At 41.5% G+C, this 13419-nt stretch overlaps 1 protein-coding gene across 3 annotated transcripts; it reads right to left on the bottom strand.

Annotated features, from left to right (window-relative positions):
- Positions 1-1360: 1360 nt before the first annotated feature.
- On the bottom strand, positions 1361-11857 carry slc1a6 (solute carrier family 1 member 6). 3 transcript variants are annotated; one of them, XM_011474535.4, is made up of 12 exons: positions 11716-11857; positions 11546-11604; positions 7012-7278; positions 6798-6935; positions 6502-6709; positions 5669-5711; positions 5436-5564; positions 5159-5343; positions 4814-5047; positions 3836-4030; positions 3451-3585; positions 1361-3264 (listed from the first exon to the last, which is right to left on the bottom strand). In XM_011474535.4, exons 3-12 carry the CDS (start codon positions 7127-7129, stop codon positions 3066-3068), a joined length of 1584 nt encoding a protein of 527 aa, XP_011472837.1. In that variant the 5' UTR covers positions 7130-7278; positions 11546-11604; positions 11716-11857; the 3' UTR covers positions 1361-3065. The 3 variants fall into 3 exon arrangements, with proteins under 3 accessions (XP_011472837.1, XP_020558396.1, XP_023810341.1); XM_020702737.3 differs by having other exon boundaries at positions 5159-5340; XM_023954573.2 differs by lacking the exon at positions 11716-11857 and having other exon boundaries at positions 11546-11685.
- Between the last annotated feature and the right edge of the window lie 1562 nt (positions 11858-13419).

Here is a 13419-nt window from a genome sequence, read left to right as displayed (position 1 = left end):
TTGTTTTCTCTGTGTTTTTCTTTGGGTTCCTCCTAAAGACGATGTCCAAAAGCCACTACGTACGTTCTGCGCATGTTGCACACATGAAAATTGGTCATACGTGAATATACAAGGAAAAAGTGAGAAAAGTTGAGTTCGTTACATGAAATTTTACATACGCCATATAAAAGTTATACATCGGCATGCATGAAAAGTCTGTTAGACATACGTGGAACGGTCGCGGAAACCCACAAATTTGAGTATGTATGTGGCAAAAATCATGCAATCTTCTTACATAAGATTTGCGTAATAATTGCATATATAAACTATATAAAATACGCATTAACTGCATAATTCTCAACCGACAAAAAAATGTGAACAGCTCAAAGCCAAGTTTATGTGAAGACCCGTCGGCCGAAACCCTCAACTGACTTCTACACAACCGCAAAGAAGGACTTGTTAATTGCCGGTACTTATATCACGCCTGTATTACGAAATAACTAAATTTCATATGTAGACTATACGCAAAATATATGTGGTGACTGTATGACACTGCCTTAAAAGATAGCACAGCACAATCTAAACAAAAAATGTAGAAGCTAACATGTTTGCATTTCTTTATGCAGGACAATTACCATTTTAATAAGTTCATGAAAGAGTAACTAACAGAAAAAAACAGAAACCTAAGTTTGTGTTGTTTTATTACAAAATGCAGGAAATGCAGGTAAACATTATTTTAAAATCATTAAGAATTGTCAAAATAAGAGTCGGTGCTCCTTGTGTGTTTAAAACGCACATTCACAGAATTAAAACAAAAAGTTCATAAAACATGTATTTTTTGCAGATTAAATGCAAAGTTTTAGCTGCTCTGTCAAGATAAAAAAGCTGAAAAGCCCTGACAACAGGATTCAATCAGATAAAATGTCACATACTTCCAAATCTTCAAGTAAGCTACTAAATAAAACATCATTACATCACATTTCTCAAAACATTTTCTGACCTTCAATGCACTTCTTAAACACAACCATAAAAACTTTATGCCTCACGATAAATATTTAGAATTGGAAAATTACAAAGTAATCTGCTGAATAATATTAGGAATATGGAATATAACTGTGGCAAAAAAGTTGAATCAAACAAGTAAAATATATAAATTTAACTTGTTTGAGATTTTGGAAACTTGCCTGTTAATTAACATACTGTTTAAACACAACACCATCAAATGTATATTAAATCACAACAATGTAGAAAGCACAATGTAAAATTAAGTTGTCTTTTTTTTTAAGATTTCCTGCATTTAACACTCAAGTACATTCAATGTTAAACGATACATTCAGTAAGAAAACCTGACCAGCACATAGCAAAAAACAAAACATTATTTATTTACATTCTGATTTATTTGTTACTATGGAAACTCAAAAACCCAGAAGAGAATAGAAATAGTGGTTTGTAAGGTAAATATGAAATGCAAAAAATTGATTTGAAGAGTCACCAGATACTGATGACTTGGATTGGTATCTTATTTTGAAATAATGTTTCTCTGTTGCTAATAAGAAAATGTTGTAAAAATGATTCTGTAAAGTTGACTGATTAAGTTTATCTTTTATAAACGATGTTTTGCGCCTTAAAGAAGAGAAATTCCACCTGACAACCACAAACCACAACTTTTCTGTAAACCTGTGTCCCATAAGACAAACCCGCGTGACTCAGAAAATAGATGATAAGCTCTTCATTTCTTGCTATTTTCGTGTCTCAGGTCACGTTTTAAAATGTTGTCAGCCAGCCAGATCAGACACAGTACTTGGGATAAAGCCTTAGTCACATTCACCTGTATGGGGGGGTTAACCCCAATGAATGTTGCAGGTTTTTGGGTTGTCTAGGCCCGTAGACAGTCGTAGACAGGTGCGACTGCATCGTTAACGGAGCGCAGGTGTGCCACCTCAAGGGACGTCATGAAAATGGAACGTACCATTGTTGAGCGTGTGGTAAGTGTATCATTGTCTCATGATGTATTTGTATGTGCATGTGAGAACCGTGAACTCATCATGTTAACAGCACTAACGGGCTTTCTTGCACAGTGTGCTGGATTTGGGAGGGGTTTCAAAAATGAAAAATCCATACGACATGCCTGCATCTTACCTAGTTCACCTTTATGTCTTGAATAAGTGTTCACTCCTCTGTCTCAGCAAGCGGTTTTCAAATTGTACGTCCCCTGAACAGGATTGTACAGGGCGTCACCCATAAACGCAGCTATGCCTAACGATACGTACACACCAGGCACGTGTTCTTCGCGTTCTTGTGTGTATTTTTAGCCAATGGTGTTTACACTAGACTCCTGTTATCCAATACTAGTGCATGTCCACCACCTACAGTTGAAAGAGGCGTGGTGTGAAATGTCAAAGCGGTGCAAATCTCAAAAATTTTGCTCCAGGTTTTGTCTTTCACCGATTTATTTTGATATATATGAAAGACTTGGTGTCATAGAATTCTGGCCGGGCACAAACTACAATTATTAATTTCTCCTCCATGATCACGTCCGTGAATTAAAATGTCACTACCAAATCCAGGTCCCTGAGTGATCAAAGTTCAACTGGTTTAACTTTTGAAGCGTTTTTTTTATGTACCTATCTGAAAACAGGCATTTACATAGACTTTTCACAGGAAGTGGTCACTTGAATGCGCATTTCCGAGCCCGGTGTACATTAGCCTTAAGTAGGGTGCGTTGGTTGGTTGTATGAAATCCCATTGGAGATTTAGAGATTCTCACACCGCCATTCACAAGCCTTTTGGGTGAGATTGCGATCATGCAGCCCACATGCTGCATTTTATTTTGAAAATCTTGTGGATTCTATTGCGATCTCTGCCCTCAACTTAAAGATTTCCCTTCTGTTTGTTCATATTTATACACGTGATTCTGCTGTGCTAGAGCCCTATTTACAGATATTTGAGCCACACTCTCCATCACATCTGTGTCTGGTATGTCTTTAAATAAAATAAAAAAAGACAACATAAAATAAGATGCCCATGAGTTTTCCTCTAAGACCCTGATGTTTTTGCGAGGATTTTCCAACACATGGTCTTTAGGTTTACATAGTGGTTTCACTGTTGATGTGGTTGATCGTGTCGTTTTCCTGGCATATCAGCTGGTAGGGCTTCTCGCTCGCCTCAAGTACTGAGTCGTGCATTTCAGCATCTTGATTTTGCAGCTCTTCACGAGACAGGTGCTCCACGATGCCAGCCCCCAGCGAGTCGCCCAGCACGTTGGTGGTTGTGCGCAAACGATCTCTGAAGCCATGAGGGGAAAAATAAGATAAAGAAAGACTTAGAGAGAGAAAATACACCTTTTTTTGAGAGACTTCCTGTCTTAGTTACACCATCAACCTGTGTTGCTGTCCGACCTCTGACCTGACTGAAGACATGTAAACCAGCTCCATCCCAAACCAATCCCCATCAAGATGACATTTAACTCACAGGAACCAATCCACAGCGATTATCAGCGTTATGTCCTCGGTGGGCAGTCCTACTGATGTCAACACGATCACCATGGTAACCAGGCCAGCCTGAGGGATGCCTGCTGCTCCGATGCTGGCAGCAGTTGCTGTGATACTGAGTAGGCGGTGAAAAGGATGGAGAGGAATATGAAGACATTTAATAAAAGGAAACAAACAAACAGCATATGGGCCTCATAGTGGGAATAGTGGAGTAATGAAACTATGCAAGAAACCATCACTTTTACTTCAGTGCAGAAAGCCTACTGTTGCTGTTTCACAAATCAGAGACATACAATAATTTTATTTTAAAATACAAAGTTACTGAATTATGATTTCCAATGCTCAAAAATGAAGTTTTGGATTACCTGATAGTGAGAATCTGCCCAAAGTTAAGATCCATGTCATTGACTTGAGCAATAAAAATGGCCGCCACAGCCTCGTAGAGGGCGGTGCCATCCATGTTGATGGTGGCGCCCACAGGAAGGACAAAACGTGTCACTCGTTTGTCCACATGGTTGTTCTCCTCAAGACAGCGGAAAGTGATTGGCAGGGTAGCAGAACTAGACGACAATGGGACAAACAAGCACGCCTTCAAGCAAAGTTTTGTTTCATGGAAAAACAGAAGAATAAATCTGTGAGGAAAAACTGATGTTTGGGTGTGAAATTGCATTGGAATTAAATTAAGGCCCATGACATAGAATTAGGTCACCCCTGAGGGATCATCCTGAGCAGTTCTGTGTCTCGACACCAATGTTTTGGGAAGATGTTACAGTCTATAGACCCCAATAGAGCCCTGCACTGTCAAACACAAACTGAACATATATCTCTCCCCATTTTCTGGCCCCAAGGCACCAGTAAACACCACACAATACAATGATGGAAGGATTGGAATCGACCTCTAAGTTGCTAATTCTTATCCAGCCACTCTTCAGAGAGGCCAATGGGTGAGTGGCAAATGTGTTTCAAGAAAGACCAGAAGTCAAGATGCTATGACTCAACTTCAAGCCAGCGTCATCAACCATCCAGCTTGCACGAGCATTACAGCTGCCGTCCCTGTTAGGTATTTCCATTCTGTAACTTTGACCCTTCGGTGGTAGAAATGCGTTTCGTTGGAGTGGAAACAAGCTTCATTTGCTTATTTTAGCTTGGTATACTGGGTGTTTGTTCTGTTGTGCCACTGGTCCCTGGAGGACGCCTTATAGAAAGGGCTCAAAGAGTTACTTGTTCAGGCACGACCCAGTCCATGAACAAGAACAGGTGAAGCTAAATTGGCCGTCGTGAAACTGTGAAATTAACCGTACATCTGTACAGTTGTTAAAAGGGAATAAAAAGATATTACTGACCTAGAAGAAGTCCCCAGAGCAGTGATGAGAGCTTGCAGCAACCCCCCAATGAAGCTGTAGGGGTTCTTCCGGGTCACCAGGAAGAAGAGTAGAGGCAGGACAAAGAGACCGTGGATGAACAGACCCACAATGACCGAAACCGTGTACATTCCCAACTGGCCACCCACTTCTGCCAGATCCTTCATCTCTACTATCTTCCCTGCAATCAGGAACATTATACCCACTGGAGCGTACCTGTCAAGTAAGGTGATTCATGAAAAATATGACCGCGCCACAAGACAAGCACTTAACTTCTTTTTTAATTTATCTTTGTTTGAGGAAAACATGTTAGGGTGTTTTTCTTACCATATGATGATGGCCACCAACCTCATGATGGCTTCATTCAAGCAGTCAAAGAAGTTCCTCAGAGCCTGGCCCTGCTGTTTCATGTTACCAATGACCAGACCGAAGCACATGGAGAAGACTACCAGACCCAGAGCGTTCACTCCACCTGAGGAGCCAGCCACAGGAACGGTCTCCTCCACCGTCTCCTTTGCAGAAAATCAAAGCAGTACACAAGTACCCATGAGTTTAAGTGTTGAGCTCAGAGCTGAGCAATCAGCCAAACAAGCCATCAGTTTACCTGCATGGTGTGCAACACCCTGCTGAAGTTCGCCCGCAGGTCATACTCCGTCACATTGAGAGAGTCGGTGAAATTCAGAGTCACTGTCACGTTTCTGGTGTAGACAGTCTTCTTATACACAGTTTTATACTACAAAAAACACAGTTAAATCAACACATGATTCAGGTTTGGAGTAAAGAAAAACGAGGGGAAAACTGAATCTGTTTCAATCAAAAAATTAATCAAACTTTTACCTGCTTAAAGCAAGCTTCTACCAGATTGGGAGGAAACATGTTCCTGGATGTGAAAAAAACAATTAAATGACGAACCACGGCAGGTTAGGAATTTTCCAACACGTATGATAACAATTTTATCTTTTAAAAGTTACCAGTCTTTCTAAAACAGATCAATAATTCAATTTGCAAATGTTACTAAAGCCTTAGTCACATGCACCTGTATGGGGGGGGGCGACCCATACAGGTGATGCAGGTTTTTGGGTTGTGCAGGTCCACTGAGGGTTGTAGAGAAGAGCGGCTGCATCTTAAGGGGAGGGCAGGTGTGGCTTGAGACTCGTACAGCCATCTCAAGGGAGGTCATGAAAATTGAACGTACCATTGTGGTAAATGTTGTAAGTGTATCGTGAAGTATTTGTAGCAATAATGGAAGTTGCATGCATGCGGGTGATGTGTCCTCACGCCGTACTCTGGTTGTTGGTGAGGTGCGAGTACCGCGCACGGTACGTTGGATGGCAACATAAAATACACTCTGGCTGATTTCCTCATTTCTAACAGTCAGGCTGTGCGCATTTATCACGTCAACAGTGGTAACAGGTTCTTTGCACAGTCCGCAGGATAATTCCCCTTGAGTGTTGTGAAAGTGTTCATTTGGACATGTCGCCCGCAGAAAACGTTTAAGAACATTTTCTTTTCACAGGCTTACAGAGTGGTCTATAACCTCGATATCTTGTACGAGCCACTTGCATGCCCTGCACACCCGTCCCCATTTTTCACCCGTAGACAGCGCGTATCCACCCTTTTGGGCAGTTGTTACTGAGGTGTTTGTTTGATGAAAGTTATTGGGTTTTTACCTAATGAGATCCAGAAAAGCATCAGCAGCCTGAACTGGTTCAATGTGTCCGCTTTTAGTCACGGGACTGTCCCTGCTGCCTTTCCCAGGCCGAATGATCACAACGATCACGATCCCAATGAACACGGCAACCAGCGTGGTGACCATGTAGTAGGCCACGGCTCGCGCGCCCATCTTACCCGACGCCTTGCTGTCCAAAGAGGAGATACCTGAGCCAGAGAGCCATGTCTTAGTGTTGGCATCAAGTCTGTTGTTTGTTTGATCACACTTTTCTATCCGTGCTGGTGAGGAGCAAACCTGTAACCAAACTTGAGACGATGAGAGGGAGGACGAGCATCTGCAGCATTCTCATCAGGAGCTCTCCAGGAAAAGCAAAGTATTTGATCTCCTTCAGGGAAAGATCGTGAGGACGAAGAGAAAAACCAAGGATCGCACCTGCAAACGGAGACAAACACACAAAAATCAAAGAAGAGACACGAGAGAAAACCATCACACTTCCTGTCACACTCACCTAAAGCGACGGCAGCAACAGTGAACAGAACAAACAGGTTCCTCTGGAAGAAGCCTCTCAGGCTGCTCCTGCTGAAGGAGGTGACCCGGTCCCTCACGCTGCTGGCTCTCTTCTCCATGACCCTGCGTAGACACCTCCTCAGATCTCCTCTGTTGGGCAGTGGAAGCTTCTCTGCATCCTCGTTCAGGATGAGACTTGCACTGTTGGGAGGCTTCTCGCTTATAATAAGCTCCAGAGCCTGGTCGAGAAGGCAGGTCTCATGGGAAACTACAGAGAAAATACAGAATTGGGCCTTTGGATTTGTTTATTTTAGCTCAGAAAGTTGTGAACTCAAGTAAAAGTAAAAGCAAAAGATTTAAAAGTCAAGCTCACTTTGACACTGATCATTGCTTTCATGGTTTTCTTTATGGTCTTTAAAGCATAAATTAGGGGTACAACGATTAATCTACTTAATTGATTAAATGATTTTTATTTCAACAATCCAACCAGATCAAGCTGTCTGATGACAAAATGATAGTTATGTTGGAAAATACCATGTGGAATGATACACGGTAGGTATCTTAACGTAGAGACGACCAAGTGCTTCAGTGGAAAGCACACATGTGATGTCATCAAAACAGATCAGTCCATCATTCCAGTCCAATGTGTGGACAGACTTTGAATAAAGTCATGTGACCATCCAGTGTCTAGACCAGGGGTCGGGAACCTTTTTGGCCAAGAGAGCCATAAACGTCACATATTTTGAAATGCAATTTCGAAAGAGCCATACAATAATGTAGTGTCTCTTTCCCACACTGAGGCACGGAGACTTAACCTCTTTTAAGGTTCTTAATTCTGGTTACTGCAGACCGCAACAAACGCCGTTCAATTAATTCAGCAACTCCTTAATCTCTCCCGCTGAGACAAGAGCGCTTCTCCCAACTTTATATTCCCCTGCTCCCGCTGCAGCCCTCCCATTTCCCTTATTTGGCCCATGGCTGAACACCATTGGTCCAAATTATCTAACAACAGGCTGAGCGACAGAACTGAGGGCCAATCAGATGCGTTAGTCACATGCACCTTCATGTTAAACTGAAAGTGTCCTTCATCCAGCTTTCCAAGATGGCTGAAAAAAGATCCTATAGTGTATTAAAGCAACAAGACGCTGCATTTCTGAAGCACAGCAGCAAACAGTTTTTCTAAGTTTCAATAGAAGCTAAACTCCAGAGCTTTTCTCCTCTTACCGCATGTATGGGAGCACGTTGGAATGCACAAATATGCGATCCAATCAGCAATGATCAAAAACACGCATGTCTGTGTCACGTTTCATCTGAAAGAGTAAGAGTCAATCTGTGTTCAGGCTCCATCAAAAAACAGAAATAAAGTGAAGCTTCTGGGAGTAAATTTGCCTAAATACTGTCAAATTGTCATGAATCGCGCCTTGGTTTTGTTTTGTTCTGCTTTTCTTGTACTTTGTTCTTGCAGATTAGCTGTGACTTCTTCCTGGGTCGGTCACAGCTGCCTGTAATCACTGATGAGGGTGTCTGTGTCGTTCTGCTGTGAACATTCAGCGTTTGGGAACTATTCCCTATTTCCTGCATCTGGGTTTGACTCTATTTACCTAACCTTAACAAAGAGGTTTTTTGTTTTTAATGACTTAGCTGTATGTTGATAAAAATCACTATAAATTGGATCAAGTTTGTGTTTTCAAGTTCCTATTTGTTTAGCGGGATTCTCCACAATGCTGTAATTCAGATGGCAGCTCCATCAGTCATTTTTACTCTAAATTGTAAATACATTTATAGTTTAAATATATTCATCACATAATGACATTTCTGAAAAATCCCTTCTCCGATCAGGCGTGCCCACCATCTGTATGGGTTTCACCTGTTATTACTTAATTCCATATGATCATTGCTGGGAATAAAATACTTCGATGATCGCAAACATGTCAACAGAATTTAACAAAACGCGGAAAAACTAGGAGAAGCTGCATTTCCAGAAGAAAATGCAGGGTTCAATGCTACATTGCGTTATGAAAAAGTAACTTAAAGGGTAAGAATTGGCACAAAAAAATAAATAAAGAAAGAAATGATCAAATTTGACAGTAAAAAAAAGGAAAACAGCACAATAACAAAAAAATATGTTTCTGAAAAATGCCAGAGCCAGCAAGCTTCTGCACCAAGGATTCAGATGTATTTCAATGGAGGCAAACATCCTGGAATATCTTGAAAAGTTCCAGGATTTAAAGGACTAAAAGTCATAGCTGGAAAAAGCTGAAAGAGCTGAACATTTGAATAGTTGAACGGTTAAAATAGATGAAACATTGTAGAAGGAGTTAAGTGCAAAAAGTGGATGAAGATACAATAATAAAGAAAGAGAAACAGGAAAACAATGGGTTAAAGGCTTCAACCAATTAAAGCACAAAGTCAGAAACAAAACAGTAGGAGGAAAGCAGAGTTTCTGTCTGTTATAATGACACCTCAGACATCCAGAAAGGCTTCATTACTTCTGTGTTGCTTCATATCAAACAAATCACACACATCATTAGCTCTGATGCACGCATTCCAGTCCCCATAGATTTATAAGAACTGCTACACAAAACCCAGAACAGTTGTGTTTCTTACTCACCACTCATGTTGGTCAGTCTGTGTCAAACAGCTCAGGTAACACCACCTGTGCACTCTGGAGCTTTGGGACGCTGTGTGCATGAGCCCTCTGAGCTGAGTGACATGAAAAGGTCTCTCCTGGGGTCTGACCTTCTCACACCACAAACACACTCATCGACTCGCCCTCGCTCCACAACATGCAGCAGCTTTTGCTCCACAGTCACAGTTTGGTGGTTAAAAAACAAAAAAAAAGGCTCGCAGAATGTTTGGGCTCCAAAACCTGTACTAGTTCAAAGCTTTAACGGACTTTGCACCAAACATTTACATTGATTTAACACAAGGATCCATCATCAGATTTCAGTTTACTGTCTCAACAGTCACTCGGTGAAATCTCTAAGTGTGCCTGCTGTGCCGCTTTGAAAGAGCAGCACAATGGCTTTTAAGCTCAAAAGGTTTCCATTTTGCTGTAAAAGACTGCAAAGTTGTTTTCAAATAGTAATAACAGCAGAAAGCAGTGGATGCAGTTTATTTTTTCTCCAGGACAGATCGTTACAGTGCTGAGTGATGCAGGAAAGACGTTGGATACTTCAGATTGTATAAACAAAATTTTTGGTGCAAGTTTTTGTTTTACAAAAATTCTGAACATTTTTAGGAATAATTCTAAAGGAAGAAAATAATTGTTCCTTTAATACTTTAATTCATCCAAAAGTGTTTATTTTTTTCAAAACTGAAAATCTTTGGTGTCATCAAAGCAAATGAAATCCTCCAAATCTAATTTAGCTTTATTCTTGGCAAACCACTCAAGAAAAAAACAACAAATCAATATTTATTAAAACTGAATAGAAGCAAAATGTCGTTCAGCATCGTCTTTACATCCGTTATTCAAGTTGCAGCAATTATTAACTTTTGGTTGCAATTATGCTAATTCAATTATGTACATTTTGTGCATTTTCCACGCATGAAATGTCGGTCTTTCGTGATACATGCGTGATATACATGATTAATACATTTATCTTGCATTCATCATTCGTCGATGTGCGCAGATGTCCGTCCAGCGTTTCGGCTGACGGGGGTTTTACATGAATTCGAATAAAGTTCAATAAAAACTTTTGGTCGGTTGAGAATTACGCCATTTTGTTTGTATTTTACGTCGTTTATACGCAATTGTTACTTAACCATACGCAGTTGTGGTTGATTTTTGCAAATGGATACACAAATTTGTGTCTTTCCACGACCGTTCCACGTTTGTCTAACAGATTTTTCACGCATGAACCACCGATGTATAACTTTTGTGTGGCGTATTCGGCGCACATGTCACGTTAAAAGTACGTAATTGACGTACGAATCACTGATAAATTGCATATAAACAGCACAATAATCACGCACGATTCATGCATGATTGGCATGTTGTGTGGCTTTTGCGTTGATTTATGCGTTCTGTGGGTGTTTATTCATACTTCTTCCGTGGTTTTAACGTGGTTCATTCGTGATACATCTGTGAACATTTCACGTAAAAGGCCACAACTTTTCTCCCTTTTTCCACGTAAATTCACAAATGACCAATTTTCATCCGTGCAATAAGCGCAAAATGTACGTAGTGGCTGTGAGAGACGACCTCAACAACAGAATAAAGTGACAGGAGAACGTTGAGCAATGAAGACTTTCTGTTTTTATTACAACTGATGACTTTCAGCACACTAATAACAACCAATCCTGTTTCATCCACTTCTAGCTGGATTCTGGGGCAGATTTTCTTCTCTGCTCAACAAAAAAAATACCTTTATCCTGCATTTTGCTGCCAACTGTGAAATAATTGATGGAAGAAACATCCTGAACTGACACAGGCGACCAAAAGAGCAGCTACAGTTCTTGAACAGACACAAAGAAAAAGTACACAAAAGTGTCATAAACCGGTTTGAAGGAAGGAGGGTGAAGGAATCAGTTACCCTGGTTTGGTCTCCACAGAGGATTCTTCTGTTCCAACCTGTTGTTCTTCTGGAATCAGCTGCAAAACACAGAAGGACACGTCACCAACACATCTCCACAACTTCCTCATCCATCACACCTGAGGAAAACCCTGAGTTCAGACACAGAAGGACAACGCTCTCCGCCTTACGCTCTGTCCATTCTTTCTTCACCACTGTCCTTCAGGATCTCCGATCATCCTCATCCCGCTTTACGAGGCGCGATGAGCTTCGCTTCCTGTGAGGAGGAGCTCCTGGGAGCTGAGCGTGGGAGGAGGAGAGGTTAAGGATGCTTGGGGAGAGAGAATGATTATCAAGACAGCCCACCTGCTGCCCGTCTGCAGGAAAACTGGAGTAGAAAAACACGGATGACAGGATTTAATAACCAGGTAAACTATTGAATGACATCTATATTATTTTTTTAAAAAAACTCAATTTGACTGAACACGGTAAAGACTGATGTGATTCGGCTTAGATGAAAGCTGTGATACAAACCCAGAGCACTGATTGCTATGACAACGTGCTTCTGCTTGTTGTGGAGCGGTGGGAAGCTGGTAAATCTGTGACCCCGCTGGCATCCAGCTGCCCAGCTTCCACTCCGACGCCCACAAACGTGACGTTAACGTGCACGAACACGCGCATGAGTGAAGGTCCAACAGACCACGAGCTTACGAGCCAGCAGATCCTCAGTAAAAAAAAAGAAAAGAAACTTCTGCCAAACAAAGCAAATTCCAGGTTTCTCACATCAACCCAGAAAGGATCAAACAGATTTATTGAAGTTATGTTGGAAATTTGGTGATGTTTTTATGACAATAAACCTGAATGGCAGTCTCTGTTCTCTGAAGATTGAATTATTGTGTCATTTTTTTGTGTGTGGTTGCTTTCAAGACAATCTGTCAGGTGTCGGGGTCGCCCACCTGCCTGAGGATCGGGTCTCACGTACCTGTTCTGCATCCAAGCAGACAGCCTTCGTTAGTCCATCACGCCCTCCTGCCTTTGTCTGCTTCTCTTTGGAGGAATTCACCGATCGCTGCTGAAGCCAAGCCAAGCCAAGCCAAGCCAAGCCAAGCCAAGCCAAGCCTCATCAAGACACTTAACGCCAAGTCACTTCTGGCTACGCTAAACCATCTCTAGTCTCATCAAGCCAAGTCACATCAGATCTTCTGGCTTCTTCCCCTCTACGCCATCAAAGGACTTCTCTGGACCTTCTGCCCATCTCTTCACCGGATCTGCCATCCACATTTCTACGTTCAATAAACTGCTCTACTTCTAACTGAATCCCTGTCTGCTTTTGGGTCCAGCTAATTACAAACTTGACACAAAATCCCCCTTAATTTTATAACAATAAAAAGACACAGACTAAAGAAATTGCCACGACCATAAATCCGTTACGTTTTGCCGCTGCTTTCAGGAATCAATAAACTTTGCTGTTCCAGCTTCAGACCTGAACTGCTGAGGAAGTTGGAAAGCTCAACTCTTATTTCGTTGTTTTTTTCATGAAGCAAAGGATCTGTAGATTCAACACAGGATTCGTGTTGTGTTAAATTCAGCTCAAAACTGCATTTCTGAGTAGTTCTTTCTTCTAGTCGGTTTGAATCAGGAGCAGATGAAAAAATGCTGTTTGTAAAAGATCGTATTTGTGACATAAAAAATACGCTGGGCGGGGCCACCTTCTCCCTGCTCCGCTCCATTCTGATGCATCCACCGTCAGACAAGCGGATCCGTGAATGTCTTTGTTCACGGACGGCTGGATGGATCTGATATTGATCGTCATTTTTGTTGCACTGATAGCGATGTTGGGTTGGGGGTGTGAGGGGCTGTCAACTAGCGGGAGAGTTTGTGAACAGAGACCTCTC

Source organism: Oryzias latipes, chromosome 4 (assembly GCF_053564925.1).
Source record: "Oryzias latipes strain Hd-rR chromosome 4, Olatipes_Hd-rR_3.1".
NCBI classification, from domain to species: domain Eukaryota; kingdom Metazoa; phylum Chordata; class Actinopteri; order Beloniformes; family Adrianichthyidae; genus Oryzias; species Oryzias latipes.
Note: the sequence above shows the minus strand (reverse complement) of the source record. Positions and strands in the feature narration are given on the sequence as shown.

What these genes read in the sequence shown, in the direction of transcription:
- slc1a6 (XM_011474535.4), bottom strand. Translation starts at nt 7,129, where the DNA reads ATGGAGAAGAGAGCCAGCAGCGTGAGGGACCGGGTCACCTCCTTCAGC. An exon ending in TAGAAGCTTGCTTTAAGCAG is followed by an intron (nt 5,565 to 5,668) that starts GTAAAAGTTTGA and finishes TGTTTTTTGTAG; the next exon opens with TATAAAACTGTGTATAAGAA. An exon ending in GCTCTGGGGACTTCTTCTAG is followed by an intron (nt 4,031 to 4,813) that starts GTCAGTAATATC and finishes ATTGTCGTCTAG; the next exon opens with TTCTGCTACCCTGCCAATCA.